This window comes from Taudactylus pleione, unplaced genomic scaffold (genome assembly GCF_031769625.1).
Source record: "Taudactylus pleione unplaced genomic scaffold, aTauple2 ptg000053l, whole genome shotgun sequence".
Lineage (NCBI taxonomy): Eukaryota > Metazoa > Chordata > Amphibia > Anura > Myobatrachidae > Taudactylus > Taudactylus pleione.
Window position 1 is genome coordinate 29,866,865 of NW_028284455.1, and position 14,723 is coordinate 29,881,587.

Consider the following 14,723-nt stretch of genomic DNA (forward strand, 5'->3'; position numbering starts at 1 on the left):
CTGCAATGAGACATACTATGGGCTAAATTTACTAAACGGTGGACTGTAATTCCCAGCAGTTTTGCAATTCACAGATTATACTAAGGTCAAATCTCAGAGAGAACACACTTTAGAATTCAATACCAAAGCACCATCAATGTTTGAAACCGTAGAGCAGAGTAGTAACCCTGGATTTATAAAGCGGGTGATTTGAAAACTTGGAAAACCACCATCAAATCCATCCAAAAAATAGTCCTTCCTGTGGCAGGTGAGATTGGGTGAAGCCCAGCACAGGTCACTATGTAGGGGGAACCCCCAGCCAGCCACCCCCCCCCTAGTTTCTAATACCAGCCCAGGCTCAGAGGTGCGGGGCCGGTTATTGATTTGGATGGGTCCAATTTAACTATCTTTGTACTTCTAAACCTAACAAAACCTGTACAGATCTTGGTGATCTGTGCAGTGCCTAACGAAGACTCACCTGCCACAGGCATGTATATTGTTTTGCTTCTATTCAGCACTGGTTTCAACAGAAACTCCCTCCAAATAGAACACGCCACGGCGTGTTGTCATTTAGAAACTGCCAGGGATCGACGGCAGGTTCAGTTTAGCCATAAAATGCTTCACAAATACTCCTAATTACACATGGAAACCAATGTCAAACTTTGGCGGTTTCTAAATGACACACAGGGGTATATTTACTAAAGTTCTGGTTTATAGAAGTTGAGGTTTTGCCCATAGCAACCAATCAGATTCTACTTATTTATCTAGCACCTTCTAGAAGATAATAGCTAGAATCTGGTTGCTATGGGAAACATCTCCACTTCTATAAACCCGTACTTTAGTAAATATACCCTTTATGATCTGCCGCTTGACATTAAAAAGGTATGTTATATGGTACAAAAATCTACCAGACACTTAAGGCAATAATAGGGTGTGGATGATGGGGGGGGGGGGGAGGTGTAAGAAGATGCAGAAAATGAGTTCTTAAAATCAATCTCCATTTCAAAACTATTTTGTACTATAGCTATAATTTTAGATATGTAAGGACTGGAGGGTGTGGATCTTTTTTAGAGCTGGGCAATTGCAGCACGTGCAGAAAACCAAATGTGTACTGCAAGATATTTGTTATCCTGGGAAATGATGGAGAAGGACTAATTCAGGGGTCTGTACGATGGTGGAGTTTATTACTTGGAGACCTCTGACCGTAATGGTTTATTTTCTGGCTAGTCCTAGAATATGTGGAGCAAATGTCCTTCTATTTCTCCAACTACATTTGCACTTGGTAGGCCAGATCTTATGTAGTTTGGTAGGAGTAAAATAGATTATGGGCATACAATTGGTTGGTGATTCTGTGTGGTTTATGTATTTTTAGAAAAATGGTAGCTATTCGTGAAGCTATTGTCCTATCCTCTTCTGAGAGGGGTTGCATTTAATGCTGGCCATACACCTGCACGATTTCAGGCCGATTGCCCGATTTTCAACGATTCTTAACGATGGATTCTGTGAAAATCGTGTATTTTTGGAGTAAAATACGATCCGATGCGCGCTCCCGCAGCTCCTAGAACGGATCATATGATCAGATGTGCATCCCATATGTTCCATCCAATTGTGTGCAGATTGTACCATTTATTTTGTGCATGCGATGTATCGTGCGTCTCATTCAAGTCATTTCAATTACTTTATGAATGCGTGAGACACACGATCGATCGTATGACAGATCGTGTGCTAAAAAAAACAGCAAATATGCCGCCGGGACTGCCATAGAGCTCCGGGGAATCGGATGGGGAATCTGATCTGATCTGATGCTGGTTGCGCAGGTGTATGGCTAGCTTAAGTCTGCTTCCCATTTACATACAATAGTATTGTTCATTTATTAGTCTGTTTTTGTTATATTTGGCAGCAATTTTACAGGGGCTACTAAATGCAGAATATATTTTGGTAGCAAACCTCTTTTTGACGTGTTCGCTCAGTTTTGTTTTTTAACATTTGTTTGGCTTTTATTGAAACCTATTCATTTTTCCTATGAATTTATTTATTTTGCAGCAGGAATTCTGTCACCTGTACTACTTTACTAAGTGAAGTCTATATCTTGTATAACTTTTATATACACTTGTTTTATTAATAGTGCTGCTCAGTATATTGGTGCCACAGGACTAGAATGTAGTAAAAAGCTGATGCTGTTCAATATAATTTACAATGTATAAAAAAGGAACCAATATCTCTGCAATACACATCCATTAATCCAACCTGGATAAATGAACAGCTCTAAAGCTATTACAAAACCTACCAATCATGGGTTTCCCTCTAAGTTCCAGGTCTAATGTAGTAACTCGATCACACACTATAATTATAGCTCTGTGCATGTAATCTTCTGCCACATTAAATGAGGAAGTAGTAATTGATGACAAATGTTAACAATATTAAATACAGTACATAAAAGCTACACCCATGAGGGTGCAATTCACAAGGACAGGTATATATATAATAATGTCTCCAGGTCCGGCATCCAGATAATGAAAGGATTCTGCAGGGGTGCCCTCACAGAGGGATAAATAGATACCTGAAGGTGCGGCACTCCCCTCCAAATAAACCACACAAAGGGCCTGATTCAGACCAGGTCGCAAGCGCTGAGCGCTCGCAACCGGGCCGATGTTTGCTCACTGGGCATGCGCACGACAGTCGGCTCTCCGGGGCTCGCACCGTTTGGTAGGCGTGGCCGGGGGGTGGCATCACAAACGGAGGCGTTCCCAAGCGAACGCCTGCCGTTTGTGGGCGGCCCCACTGACATCACCAGTGATGTCAGTGGGAGAGCTTCCGGCCCTATTAGAGCCAGAAGCTCTCCGGGGCTTGCGGCCACGAGACCCTACCACAAGTCTCGTCGCAAGCCCCACTCGCTATAGCTGTGAGTGGTCACCCACAGCTATGCGAGCGGCCAGGACGACGCTCCAAAAAAAAAAAAAATTGCCCTGATTCAGAGCGAGCGCTCTTTCAGAGCGTCCGTCTCTGAATCAGGCCCAGAGACCAATGGATCAGTGGAACGTTTCAGTACTTTTAATACTATCTTCAACCATATACATGTACAGACAAACAGCTCACCTTAAATAACACCCTCTATCCAATATCGATATGATCATGGTTGCTATGCAACCGGGTATAGCGCTGCTGTGTTACAGGTCCTAGCTCTGTTTATGTTTTTGTTACCACGGTGATGTGGTCTTGTTGTAATGACGCGCTTAGTTGTTGACGTCATTGGGAGGCGCCGTAAGTCGTGTCATGTGATCCGACTGGCGCGCTTGTAGCACATTGGGTAGTTACCAGTTTACACCCAGCTTGAGAGTGTAGCAGCCGGGGATAACGCCCTCTGTCTGCTCAGGATATTGAAGAATATTTGATACCTGAACTTGGTGTTCAGGAAGCCACATACCTTTTTGTATTTATTTTGTCTGCAATAATCTGATGTAGCATCGTACAAATCCTGGGAAAATCGTGTCCGTTACTTCTGTTGATAATTAAGCCTGTAGAATTGTTGGACCTAACATTATGGGTTCAGGGCCTGATTCAGAGCCGCTCGTAAGCGGCCGCTCGTTCGCTCCGAGCGATGTTCACACATCTGTGCATGCGTATGGGTCGTAATGCACATGCGCCAACCAGTCATTGCGGTCGGAAATTGAGCGCTCGCAAAATAGCGAGTGCCTGCTAATTTGAGTGACAGGATGAGGCGTTTGTGGGTGGTAACAGGGGAAGGTGCTTGAAAACGGGGAGTGGAGATCCGAACGCAGGCGTGCCAAAAGGTCAAAACGGGCGTTTTAAGGGTGTGCACAATTAACAAAGCAGCGTCATTGACCACGTCACTTGGTTGTTTCTTAGCCTGAACTGTTCGCATGATTGCGATAGGAAAATCCAACCACAAGCACTGCGAGCAGTTCCGACGCCTTTCGATGTACTCGATTAATCAAATAGCGGAGATGACGTAGGATGCGAGCGGCCAGGGGGCGTCTTTACAAAATAGCGAGCGCATATTTCGTTCGCTCGCTCATACATAGAGGCGTCAACAGACCACAAAGAGCGAGCGCTCAATTTAAATAGCCGGCCCCTTTTTCTGAACGAGCGAGCGCAAATAGCATCCGGCTCTGAATCAGGCCCTCAGTTCTGTGTTTAATTCCTTGCACCATGCTCAACCCTGTAATATACAGAGCAATCATATGTTATTTTAAGACATTACGTTGCGTTTAAATCATTAAACCTCTGCAGTTCTTATTACCTATAAAATATTAAATTGCTCATTACCTAATATGCACCAGACATGCTGTTTATCTGTTTGTGTTATTAATATATTGCAGTGTCCTCTCTTGCAGTGACTGCTCATTACTTTAAAAGGGCATTTATATTGTGACTTGTAGCTCTGTGCTGAACGCTAAAATTGCTTTTGCCTGATTTAAATGCAGCCTGTGTTTTAGTGTATGGGAAGCAGGAGATGAGACGTCCACACTTTGCTGGCTTGCTTATCTTTAAACCATTTTCATTATTATTGCCAATGCCGTTTCAAAGGTTCCTGCATTCTGATATTCGCTTGGGGGGACATAGTCAATCAATGCATGCATTTAATCTAGAAACACACAGGCTTTTTCATTGCTGTAAAATCTTTTCAAGAGCTTAATTACTTGATTTTACAGAGGTAGGAGAAATAAAGAATTCTAGTATTTGTTTAGGTTGCTGAATTAAAACTGCGTTTGATAACTCAATGTTGGTCTTTCTAGGATTGCAATGCTTATTTAGTAGTGCTCAGTCTGGATTCTCACTATACTACCTAAGTATTGCCATGGCTCTATGAAAACACTTAGCAGCTTTATTTGCCTTTTACTGTGGATTTAATCAAGGTTGCCTGCCCAGCGTATCATTGTTAGCTATGGGAGCTTGTTAATATAGTTTTATGGTCTATGAAATGTATCTCATTAGTAAGCTTTGCAGTGTATCTATAAAGAATAACTAATACCTAAAATGTGTTGATTTTACAGGCCAAATGTGTATTTCAAGTACAGGTTGAGTCTCCCATATCCAGATATTCCGAAATATGGAATATTCCGAAATACGGAATATTTTTAGCATGACTGAGAAAGTGAAACCTTTGTTTTCTGATGGTTTAATGTACACAAACTTTGTTTAAAGCACAAATTATTAAAAATAGTGTATAGCATAACCTTCAGCCTGTGTTTATAAGGTGTATATGAAACATAAATGAATTTCATGTAATTATGCACACTTTTTTTGATGCACAAAATTATTAAAAATATAGTATAAAATGACCTTCGGGCTATGTGTATAAGATGTATATAACACATAAATGCATTCTGTGTTTAGATGTGGGTCTCATTCCCAAGATATTTCATTATTTTATGCAAATATTCCAAAATACGGAATATTCCGTTATCCAAAATACCCCTGGTCCCAAGCATTGTGGATATGGGAGACTCAACCTGTACATATGGAAGGTATATACTAGCCAGCCTGCTCCCAATATGATGGTCCACAGTATATCAGCTTTTCCTACTTTATTTTCGAGCAGAGATAAACTGGCCTGAATTAACTGTCAATGAAGTCATTTAAACTTACTAATTAGGCCTGAGTTATTCAGTTGGAAAATATATGTGAAACTGAGAGGCAATTGTCAGTGTGAAATGAGGTTTGGCTATGAAATCCTGGCTGTCGGAATGCTACTGGTCAGAATACCGATAGTGGCATCCCGACAGCCAGAATCCCGACACCCATAGGGAAGACAGGTTAGTGTTTTTCTAACCCTCCCTCCCTGGTACCTAACCCTAAACCCCCCCCTTGGTTCCTAAACCTAACATCCCCCCCCTAGTGCCTAAAACCTTCCCCTAACACTCCGATACTTCGTGATGCCGGCAGTCGGGATACTGGTGCTGGGATCCCGACCTGGCGAGATTTCAGCGCCGGTATTCAGCCCGTCTGCATCCCGCACACCAAGATGCCAACTACATCCCTGAAGGGTATAGTGTATTTCAAAGTATACTGCTTGATGTAGTTCTACAAGCAGCCTAGGATATGGGTATTTTTTTTAAAATTTTCTGGTGTTGTGTTAACTATGGCATTAAAATCCCACAATAGTAGCTGCCGTAGTGCTGCTGCCATCATAAATTATATTTACCCCTATCACTGACTGTACTTATAGGGAGGGCATAACAGAATGGCCTGTAGGGGGAGATACATTGGAGGTCACTTATGGAGCGTGGAATGGCTGAAGAGTAGTGCAACATCAGTTTTAGTCCCGGCATAAACATAGATTTGTACAAAAGCACCTGGGTTTGCACAGCTAAATGGTAGCCTTTACATAGGAGCAGATGTTGCAAAGGTCAAGAAAGAAAAAAGTGAAGGCTTTTATTTAATGATGGGTGTAGTTCTAAAGTGGTAGCATCAGGGTGGACTTTGATGTGAAATTTACACTTTTGCTGGGTGCACCACCCAAATGCTAGATTTATAACATTATGCATTTTGCACCCTTTCAAAATGACCCTCACTGTATGTAACCTAATGCTGAAAAGCTAAGAACGAAATGAAGTGGGTTTTTTTGTTTTTTTTTAATTATGTTGAATAACTTTCTATAGTGTAACCTTATATCAGTTGTATTACCCATGTGTTTCCAGTGGTTTTGGGATGACCAATGCAGCATGCACAGGTGTTCATAATCCAATGCTTACACTGACAGTGGTATGATTTGTAGTCTTTTAATAGATGTATGAAAATTATTTAAAAATCTTTTTTATATAGTGTATATATTAGTATTTCACTGCTTCATACACTTGTATATTTACTTTTGGAACTGTAAAATAAATATCTCTTTCTTCCAATGCAAAGGTTTTAATGCACCCTTTATTCATAAGCAATTCAAGTAAATTGTGCTTTAAAGCACAAGACCTGCAAATATGCCTTATTTTGTGTTTTTTTTTCTTCTGCAAGATTCTATTACTTTTTGTTAAGTTTGTAATCATAAAGAGAGGGTGGAAGACCAAATTGTAAGAGAATTCTGTGGCTGAGGTAACAACTTAATAACTCTGTGAAATTGGGGCGATTTGCTGTTGCTGGCGTTTCACCTGCAGTTGAATCAACCACTATGAATTTTCAATCAACACGATCTTTGCATAAGGCTGTGGTTAAAGTCCAGCATTTAAAAGAGCACATGAAGATACTATGATATAGCTCTTCAATCTCTCCTGTCTTACTTGTTTCTAATAGAATATCGTGGCAGTAGGAGCTGGGTTTTGTGATGGCCTCATGTGTGGAGATAACACCAAAGCTGCAGTTATCCGCCTTGGACTCATGGAGATGATTGCATTTGCTAAAATCTTCTGTAAAGGCCAAGTGTCCACCGCCACATTCCTGGAGAGTTGCGGAGTTGCTGATCTCATCACCACGTGTTACGGTGGACGCAATAGAAAAGTTGCTGAGGCATTTGTGAAAACTGGAAAGGTATTGAGCTGTCTGGTGTTTACATTAGTTTGTGTAGTATGTTTAGCATCCAAAGAAATAAGCAAGCAAATTCAAAACTATTAACATTTCTCATGTTTGTAACAATATGTAATAGATTGAATGACCTGGTATTCTTTATTGATGACAGTGTAATAGAGTTTTGTACCTAGGATTCCCTTAGAAACCTTGTCTATAGTTTTCCCCAAGTGCTAAAAGAAAGGCAGAGCTGGGCACTTGTGTCCTGCAGGGAAGCTACTAGGAAATGGAGAGGTACCTGTATAATTATTTTATATACAGTGCATCCGGAAAGTATTCACAGCGCTTCACTTTTTCCACATTTTGTTATGTTACAGCCTTATTCCAAAATGGAATAAATTCATTTTTGTCCTCAAAATTTTACACACAATACCCCATAATGACAATGTGTAAATAGTTTTTTGAGATGTTTGCAAATTTAATGAAAAAAAAACAAAAAAATAAAAAAAACTAAGAAATCATATGTACATAAGGTTTCACAGCCTTTGAGCTCAGGTGCATTCTGTTTCCACTGATCATCCTTGATTGGAGACCACCTGTGGTAAATTCAGTTGTGTGGACATGATTATGAAAGGCATACACCTGTCTATATAAGGTCCCACACTTGACAGTGCATGTCAGAGCACAAACCAAGCATGAAAGTCCAAGGAATTGTCTGTAGACCTCCGAGACAGGATTGTCTCGAGGCACAAATCTGGGGAAGGGTACAGAAATATATCTACTGCTTTGAAGGTCCCAATGAGCACAGTGGCCTCCATCATCCGTAAATGGAAGAAGTTCTGAACCACCAGGATTCTAACTAGAGTTGGCCGGCCGTCTAAACTGAGCGATCTTTGGAGAAGGGCCCTAGTCAGGGAAGTGACCAAGAACCCGATGGTCACTCTGTCAGAGCTACAGCATACCTCTGTGGAGAGAGGAGAAACTTCCAGAAGGACAACCATCTCTGCAGCAGTCCACCAATCAGGCCTATATGGTAGAGTGGCCAGATGGAAGCCACTCCTTAGTAAAAAGCACATGGCAGCACATCTTTAGTTTGCCAATATGCACCTGAACGACTCTCAGACCATGAGAAACAAAATTCTCTAGTCTGATGAGACAAAGATTGAACTCTTTGGCTTCAATGCCAGGCGTTATGTTTGGAGGAAACCAAGCATCGCTCATCACCAGGCCAATACCTTCCCTACAGTGAAGCATGGTGGTGGCAGCATCATGCTGTGGGGATGTTTTTCAGCGGCAGGAACTGGGAGACTAGTCAGGATAGAGGCAAAGATGAATGAAGCAATGTACAGAGACATCCTGGATGAAAACCTGATCCAGAGCGCTCTTGACCTCAGACTGGGGCGACAGTTCATCTTTCAGCAGGGCAATGACCCCAAGCACACAGCCAAGATAGCAAAGGAGTGGCTTTAGGACAACTCTGTGAATGTCCCTGAGTGGCCCAGCCAGAGCCCAGACTTGAATCCGATTGAACATCTCTGGAGAGATCTGAAAATGGCTGTGCACCGATGCTTCCCATCCAACCTGATGGAGCTTGAGAGGTGCTGCAAAGAGGAATGAGCAAAACTGCCCAAAGATAGGTGTGCCAAGCTTGTGGCATCATATTCAAAAAGACTTGAGGCTGTAATTGCTGCCAAGGTGCAATAACAAAGTATTGAGCAAAGGCTATGACTACTTATTTACATATGATTTGTTAGTTCGTTGTTTTTTTTTAGATTTTTGCAAATTTAATTAAAAAAAAAACACTTTACACGTGGTCATTATGGGGTATTGTGTGTAGAACTTTGAGGATAAAAATTATTTTATTCCATTTTGGAATAAGGCTGTAACATAAAATGTGGAAAAAGTGAAGCACTGTGAATACTTTCCGGATGCACTGTAAACTATATTAATAGGAGTTGAGATTTATTTTTAAAGCTTTTTTTCTAACTATTTTTTGCTTCCAGAGGATTAATTTTAGGCTCACCATATTGTATTAGCGATTTTCAAATTTTCAGCATAACCATTTACACTTTAAGCAAAATAAAACGCTAACCTAAGATCTAGACACTACTACCAAAATGCAGATTTCTTAAAGCAGCTACCATGGAGACTATATATATTTTGTAGCCACAACTGGCATTTCAGCAAAACTGGGGCAGAGGTTTAGAAAAAAAAAATGAATTAAAAATCTCAACCAATCAGGTTGTAATGCACAAAACTTCTCCCTAAATCTACAAATTGTTTGTTTGCTACACTATATGTAGGACTACAATCTCCATTCATGATTGTGTGATCCTTTAAATATAAAACATTGTTTGAAGCTGCAAAAAAAATAAAATTGGTAAGATGAATTAATAAAATATGTATTAAACAGCTCATGCAGGCACTTGAGACTTAAATCCAATTTTATTTAAATCTGTCCATCATAGGGGTTGTTCAACTACTTCCGGCTCCTTTGAATCCAGAGCGACCCTCCCTCCTCCCATCAGCCCCCCTCTCCCCACTGCCTAATCTCCTCTCTTTACATTAACTCCCCACTCGCATGCACAGACCTCACTTCTCCCATCAGCTCCCTGTATAGCTCCCTCTCGTCACATCAGCCCTGATGAGAGAAGAGGGGGTTGTGGAGGGGAACTAATTGGAGGAGGGGGGCACTCATGGGAGGAGTGGGGCCTCTGCAGGGCGACTGATGGGAGGAACTAATGGGAGGAGAGGAGTCTGTACAGAAGGAAATGATGGGAGGAGTGAGGTGTGTGCATGGGAGTGGGGAACTAATTGGAAGTTAGGAGATTGTGTAGTGGGGCAAGGGGGGCTGATGGGAGTAGAGGGAGTTATGCAGGGGGCTGATGGTACCTCCAGGCCTCCCTGCACATGCTACACTCCCATGTTTGTAAACTCAGTTTGCGATGTGTAACCCATTTAAATATCATCTCTACATGTGTTACTAGACTTTAGTACAACAGATGTTCATTTCATCTCTGCGCTAAAGCTGCATTTTCTTCTTGAGATTTATACATTTCTGTTTTGCCTTATCAAAGCCTTCAACTTTTGATGTTGGTAGTAGTCAGTACAGTACAGCTCTGGGCTATGACAGCAGACATTATCTAACCAAGCTTTCTTGTGAAATGAATTGTCTTTCTATTTAATGTTCAGTTTAGAATGTTTATCATCTGTCTGCAACCACTATTTTTGTAAATGTTACAGCTATCGTCTAATGAACATGGCATGTGAGCTCCTTTACCAGTCTAATAAACATGTATTATTGTGCTGCAGACTATAGAAGAACTAGAGCAGGAGATGCTTAATGGACAGAAGCTCCAAGGGCCTCAGACCTCTGCTGAAGTGCACCGCATCCTGCAACAGAAAGGCCTAGTAGACAAGTAAGTGATGCTTGTGATCATTTCTGATGCCATTCAGCAATTTGGGGAGAGTTGTTTTCTTATTGGTACTCCACACCTGGTCTATTTGTGTCATGGCACAGTACATGAGTGGTGTAAATACTTGTGTAAACAGCTGTGAAAGGGATACTGACCTTTGGCAATCTGACGTTACTAGCCATCAAAAAGAAAATGTCACTGATGTGGCCATGTTAGGGTATTTTTCATCCATGGCACAGAGGGACAAACGTAACATTAGTTAATATTTATGTATACACTGCAAAACCTTACCTGCTGTTTGTGTCAAAAACGGTACAACCCTAATACATGGTTCCAACCTGCCCATCCACCATTCTATCACAGAGATAACTGCCTCACAAGACACAGTTGTGTGATCATATAGCAGGGCTCGACAAATCCTGGGGGCCAGGTCGCCATGGCTACCAGATTTTGCTGCCTGGCTACTAGATTTTGCAGTGAGGGAGGAAGCAGATCCTCATCAGCTTCGGGGAAGATTCGTGCCTATAGTATTGTTGTGTTCATATCGTGCATGTGCTGAGTGTCACCTGCGGCGACTGCTGTGCCTGTGTACGTCCCGGCCTGGGCTGACGACTCCTCTCCATCTTGGCCTGCTCTGATCCCTGTTGTCTGTCCCAGTCTACGCTGTACGTCCCGGCTGTCTACTGTCTATTATCTCCGTCTGCAGAGAGCTCTCCGTTAATAGGGTCTATATGTCTTCAGAGGGGTAGTGGTGTGACCATGAGAGGAGGGCGGTTCCGTTGTACTTTCTGGCACCATTGTTTTATGTGAAATGTGGTCCGTTATTACTGGAGGGTGGGGGGTGGAGCAGGGGAGCTGTTTTACTGTATCCATTCAACTGTGACCATTTTGTGGACTAGTATAGTGTGTATAACTGTTGCATAACACACAGAGCTGTGCTCCTTACTCCTGTAGTTTTTTTTTTTTATTATTTGCTCCTACACTTTCATCCTGGCTCCTAGATTTTAGCCCTGTCATGAAGCTTTCCCCTCTCACTAGCAGGGCTGAGCAGTCGGTACACCAAACCTTCGACTCCGACTCCTCAATTTAACTACTGTCCGACTCCATCATAAATGGCAAATATGTATTTGCCATGCATTCTATATAGATTACATATTAAATATGTGCAATGCTTGATTTCATTAAGGTTCAAATAGTAGTTTAGGTCATAATATAGTAGAAGAATACAAAAGTGGAGGACGCCCCCAGTTTGTCAACAGTTAATAATTTATCACTAAATAGAACACGTGAAGTGTTTATAAGAGTAAACATTTTTTTCTTTTCTCCTTACAGATTTCCACTTTTCAATGCGGTTTACCAAATTTGCTATAAAGGAAAACCAGTGGAAGAAGTTATTACCTGCCTGCAAAGCCACCCAGAGCATATGTAAACTGAATTATACTTTTTAATATTTTATGCTGCAAAATTATGGAGACCAATCTCCATTAACGCACAAAACTATATGGATGTATAATGTCTGACAAATTCACTTACCAAAGTCTAGTCTTCAACCTGGTTCACTAACTGTAACATCTTAAATACCGGAATAGATCATGGAAATGTGTGACTTCTGTAAGGAACATTTGAATGAAATAATAAATGGAAAGTTTGAGTATTTGTGTGCACAAATGACCCTGCTACTGCTTATTGTACAGTTACTGTATCAGGAATAGCCAACAGTGATGTCAAGGTTAAGTATGATGTCACCTGAGCTGTGATCTTTGCGTATACTAGAAAATATATGCCGTACCATGGTATTTCTCTTACAAAAGATGCCATGAACAATACGTATTTGTTACTGTATATTGGACATTTCTATGTCCCACTGCTTGAACAATGGAATTATTTGTAAGGGCTATTATAACTATTTGGTTTTATGTGATATTTTATTCCTACAAGTCAGAAATTATGTTTTATTGTACTAAAGTTACATTCAGAAAATCCTTTATATTTCAAGTGCAAATTATGTGGGGAATCATTTTTTATATGTGTGTATCTTTTAAGCATTTAACATATTTCCTAATAATTTTAGTACTGATGCATATTTTTACAAGGGAATTATGTTTGCTACAACATTGTTACTATATTTCTGTACTTTGCTATGGGAGAAACCTAAGACTGTGCCATTCCATGATATATACTTTATCAGACGGTGATGCTATCAGACTATTAAAGCATAATAATGAGAACTTCAGCTGGTATCAATGTGACTTGTTTTTTTTTCATGTGTCTGCGTTTTGCTTACATTTATTTCACTGCTTTATTTTTACTTCCAATTTCATTCAATATATGGTAAGTCAAATGTGTCATTCTAGTGCATTTATCTTATTCTGGCAGCATATTAGGAATAAAGGTTTGAATTTGGAATGTTTTTAGGAAACCTCATTAATAATTAAAATCATTGTTGAAAGACGAATCTTGCAGAATGAATTCATATCATCATCAGTCTTCTCTATCCTATTAACTGCTTTTGGTTTCATGTTTCCTTAATATTAAAATTTAGCAGTATGCGCTCAAAATGTCGACCAGTCAAAATTTTGACATGGCAAAATGTTGACAGTCGAAAAATTGACAACCAAATAGTCGACAGGGTACAGAGGGCCTGATTCAGCTAGGAACGCAAAAGCGAATGCAATAACTATTTCGCACGCAGTTCAACTGCGATAGTATGCTAATCCATTGCGATCGCAATGCCACCGCTGCACTACACAAGGACTCCCACTTAGCACATATCCGTAATGTTTAGCAGGACTGTGACCTTACTCAGAAATTGCTAACTACCACGCACGCTGTCAGGCCTCAGGCTGCATAGGGCATCGCAGTTCGCCCGCCCCCTCCCTCCCGTTTCCACCCACAAACGGCACTTCCTGGCAATCATTTTGCCATGGGTCTGTGTAGTCATTGCATTCGCATAGTCTATGCATGCGCAGTTCGCAACAATTGGCCGATTGCGTGCGTATTAGCAACTGCGTTTCTTGTTGAATCAGGCCCAAAATGTTGACACTCATTGGCGAAAGTTGAGTATTATGTTAGTATTTGTCACTTATACTTAATGGAACTGGACAAAAACTTAGCAGAGGGGTGGCAATTGGCCTGAAATGCCTAATGGAGTGGCTGGGGTCGCGATCGGACCTCACAGTGAAGTGCGCCAGAAAGAACTTTGACCCAGGGAGCCTGTTCTGGGCCTTCCACTGGATGGATTTGGATGACATCACATAATAAAACTTAATAACTTGAAGATTTAAACTCTGGCAATGCAGTGTACTTCAGCTAGTTAATAAATAAAATGGAAGCTATGAATTAATTTCATGTATATTTAAGTTATTCTATAAAAATTAAACACTTAACGTTAATAATGAACACCTTTTTCCTGAGTGGTGTATTTTTCATTTAAAAATAGTAATTCACAGCATAAAGCTATTCAGTTAGCCACAAGTGTTAAATTAATGCGGGATATGGTAAGCATTTTGCACCTCAGAGGATGAGAGTTCAATATAAAAATCTTAACTGTTAATCAAACTGAAATAGTATACCTGATGTGTTTGAGTGTGTAGGTTATGGAAATATTAAGTTTAGTGATTTTTCTTTAACCACTTAACTGTGATCTTATTATTTATTTTTTGTCCAAATCATTCTTTTAAAAATATATTCAAATTAGTCCTTATTGTAACAATAACCTTCCGGTGGCAGTAGATGCCCCAGTGGCATTATCCCTCTGCCTCCCAGTGGTAATATCCCTCAGTGGCACTGCCCCCCCCCCCCATATGTCCCTCCACCTCCCTTGTCCACTTGACCTTGCCAATAAGTCACCCTCCCCTGTCATTAATC

General features: G+C 40.8%; 1 protein-coding gene across 1 annotated transcript in view; it reads left to right on the forward strand.

Moving 5' to 3' along the window:
- The window catches only part of GPD1L (glycerol-3-phosphate dehydrogenase 1 like), a 28,174-nt gene extending 15,085 nt beyond the window's left edge, over positions 1–13,089 (forward strand). The window contains exons 6-8 of the mRNA XM_088463537.1: positions 7,231–7,464; positions 10,753–10,859; positions 12,189–13,089. Coding sequence (XP_088319663.1) covers positions 7,231–7,464; positions 10,753–10,859; positions 12,189–12,285 — 438 coding nt within the window. The 3' untranslated portion in view covers positions 12,286–13,089. The remainder of the gene's footprint in view (positions 1–7,230; positions 7,465–10,752; positions 10,860–12,188) is intronic.
- The last annotated feature ends 1,634 nt before the right edge of the window (positions 13,090–14,723 follow it).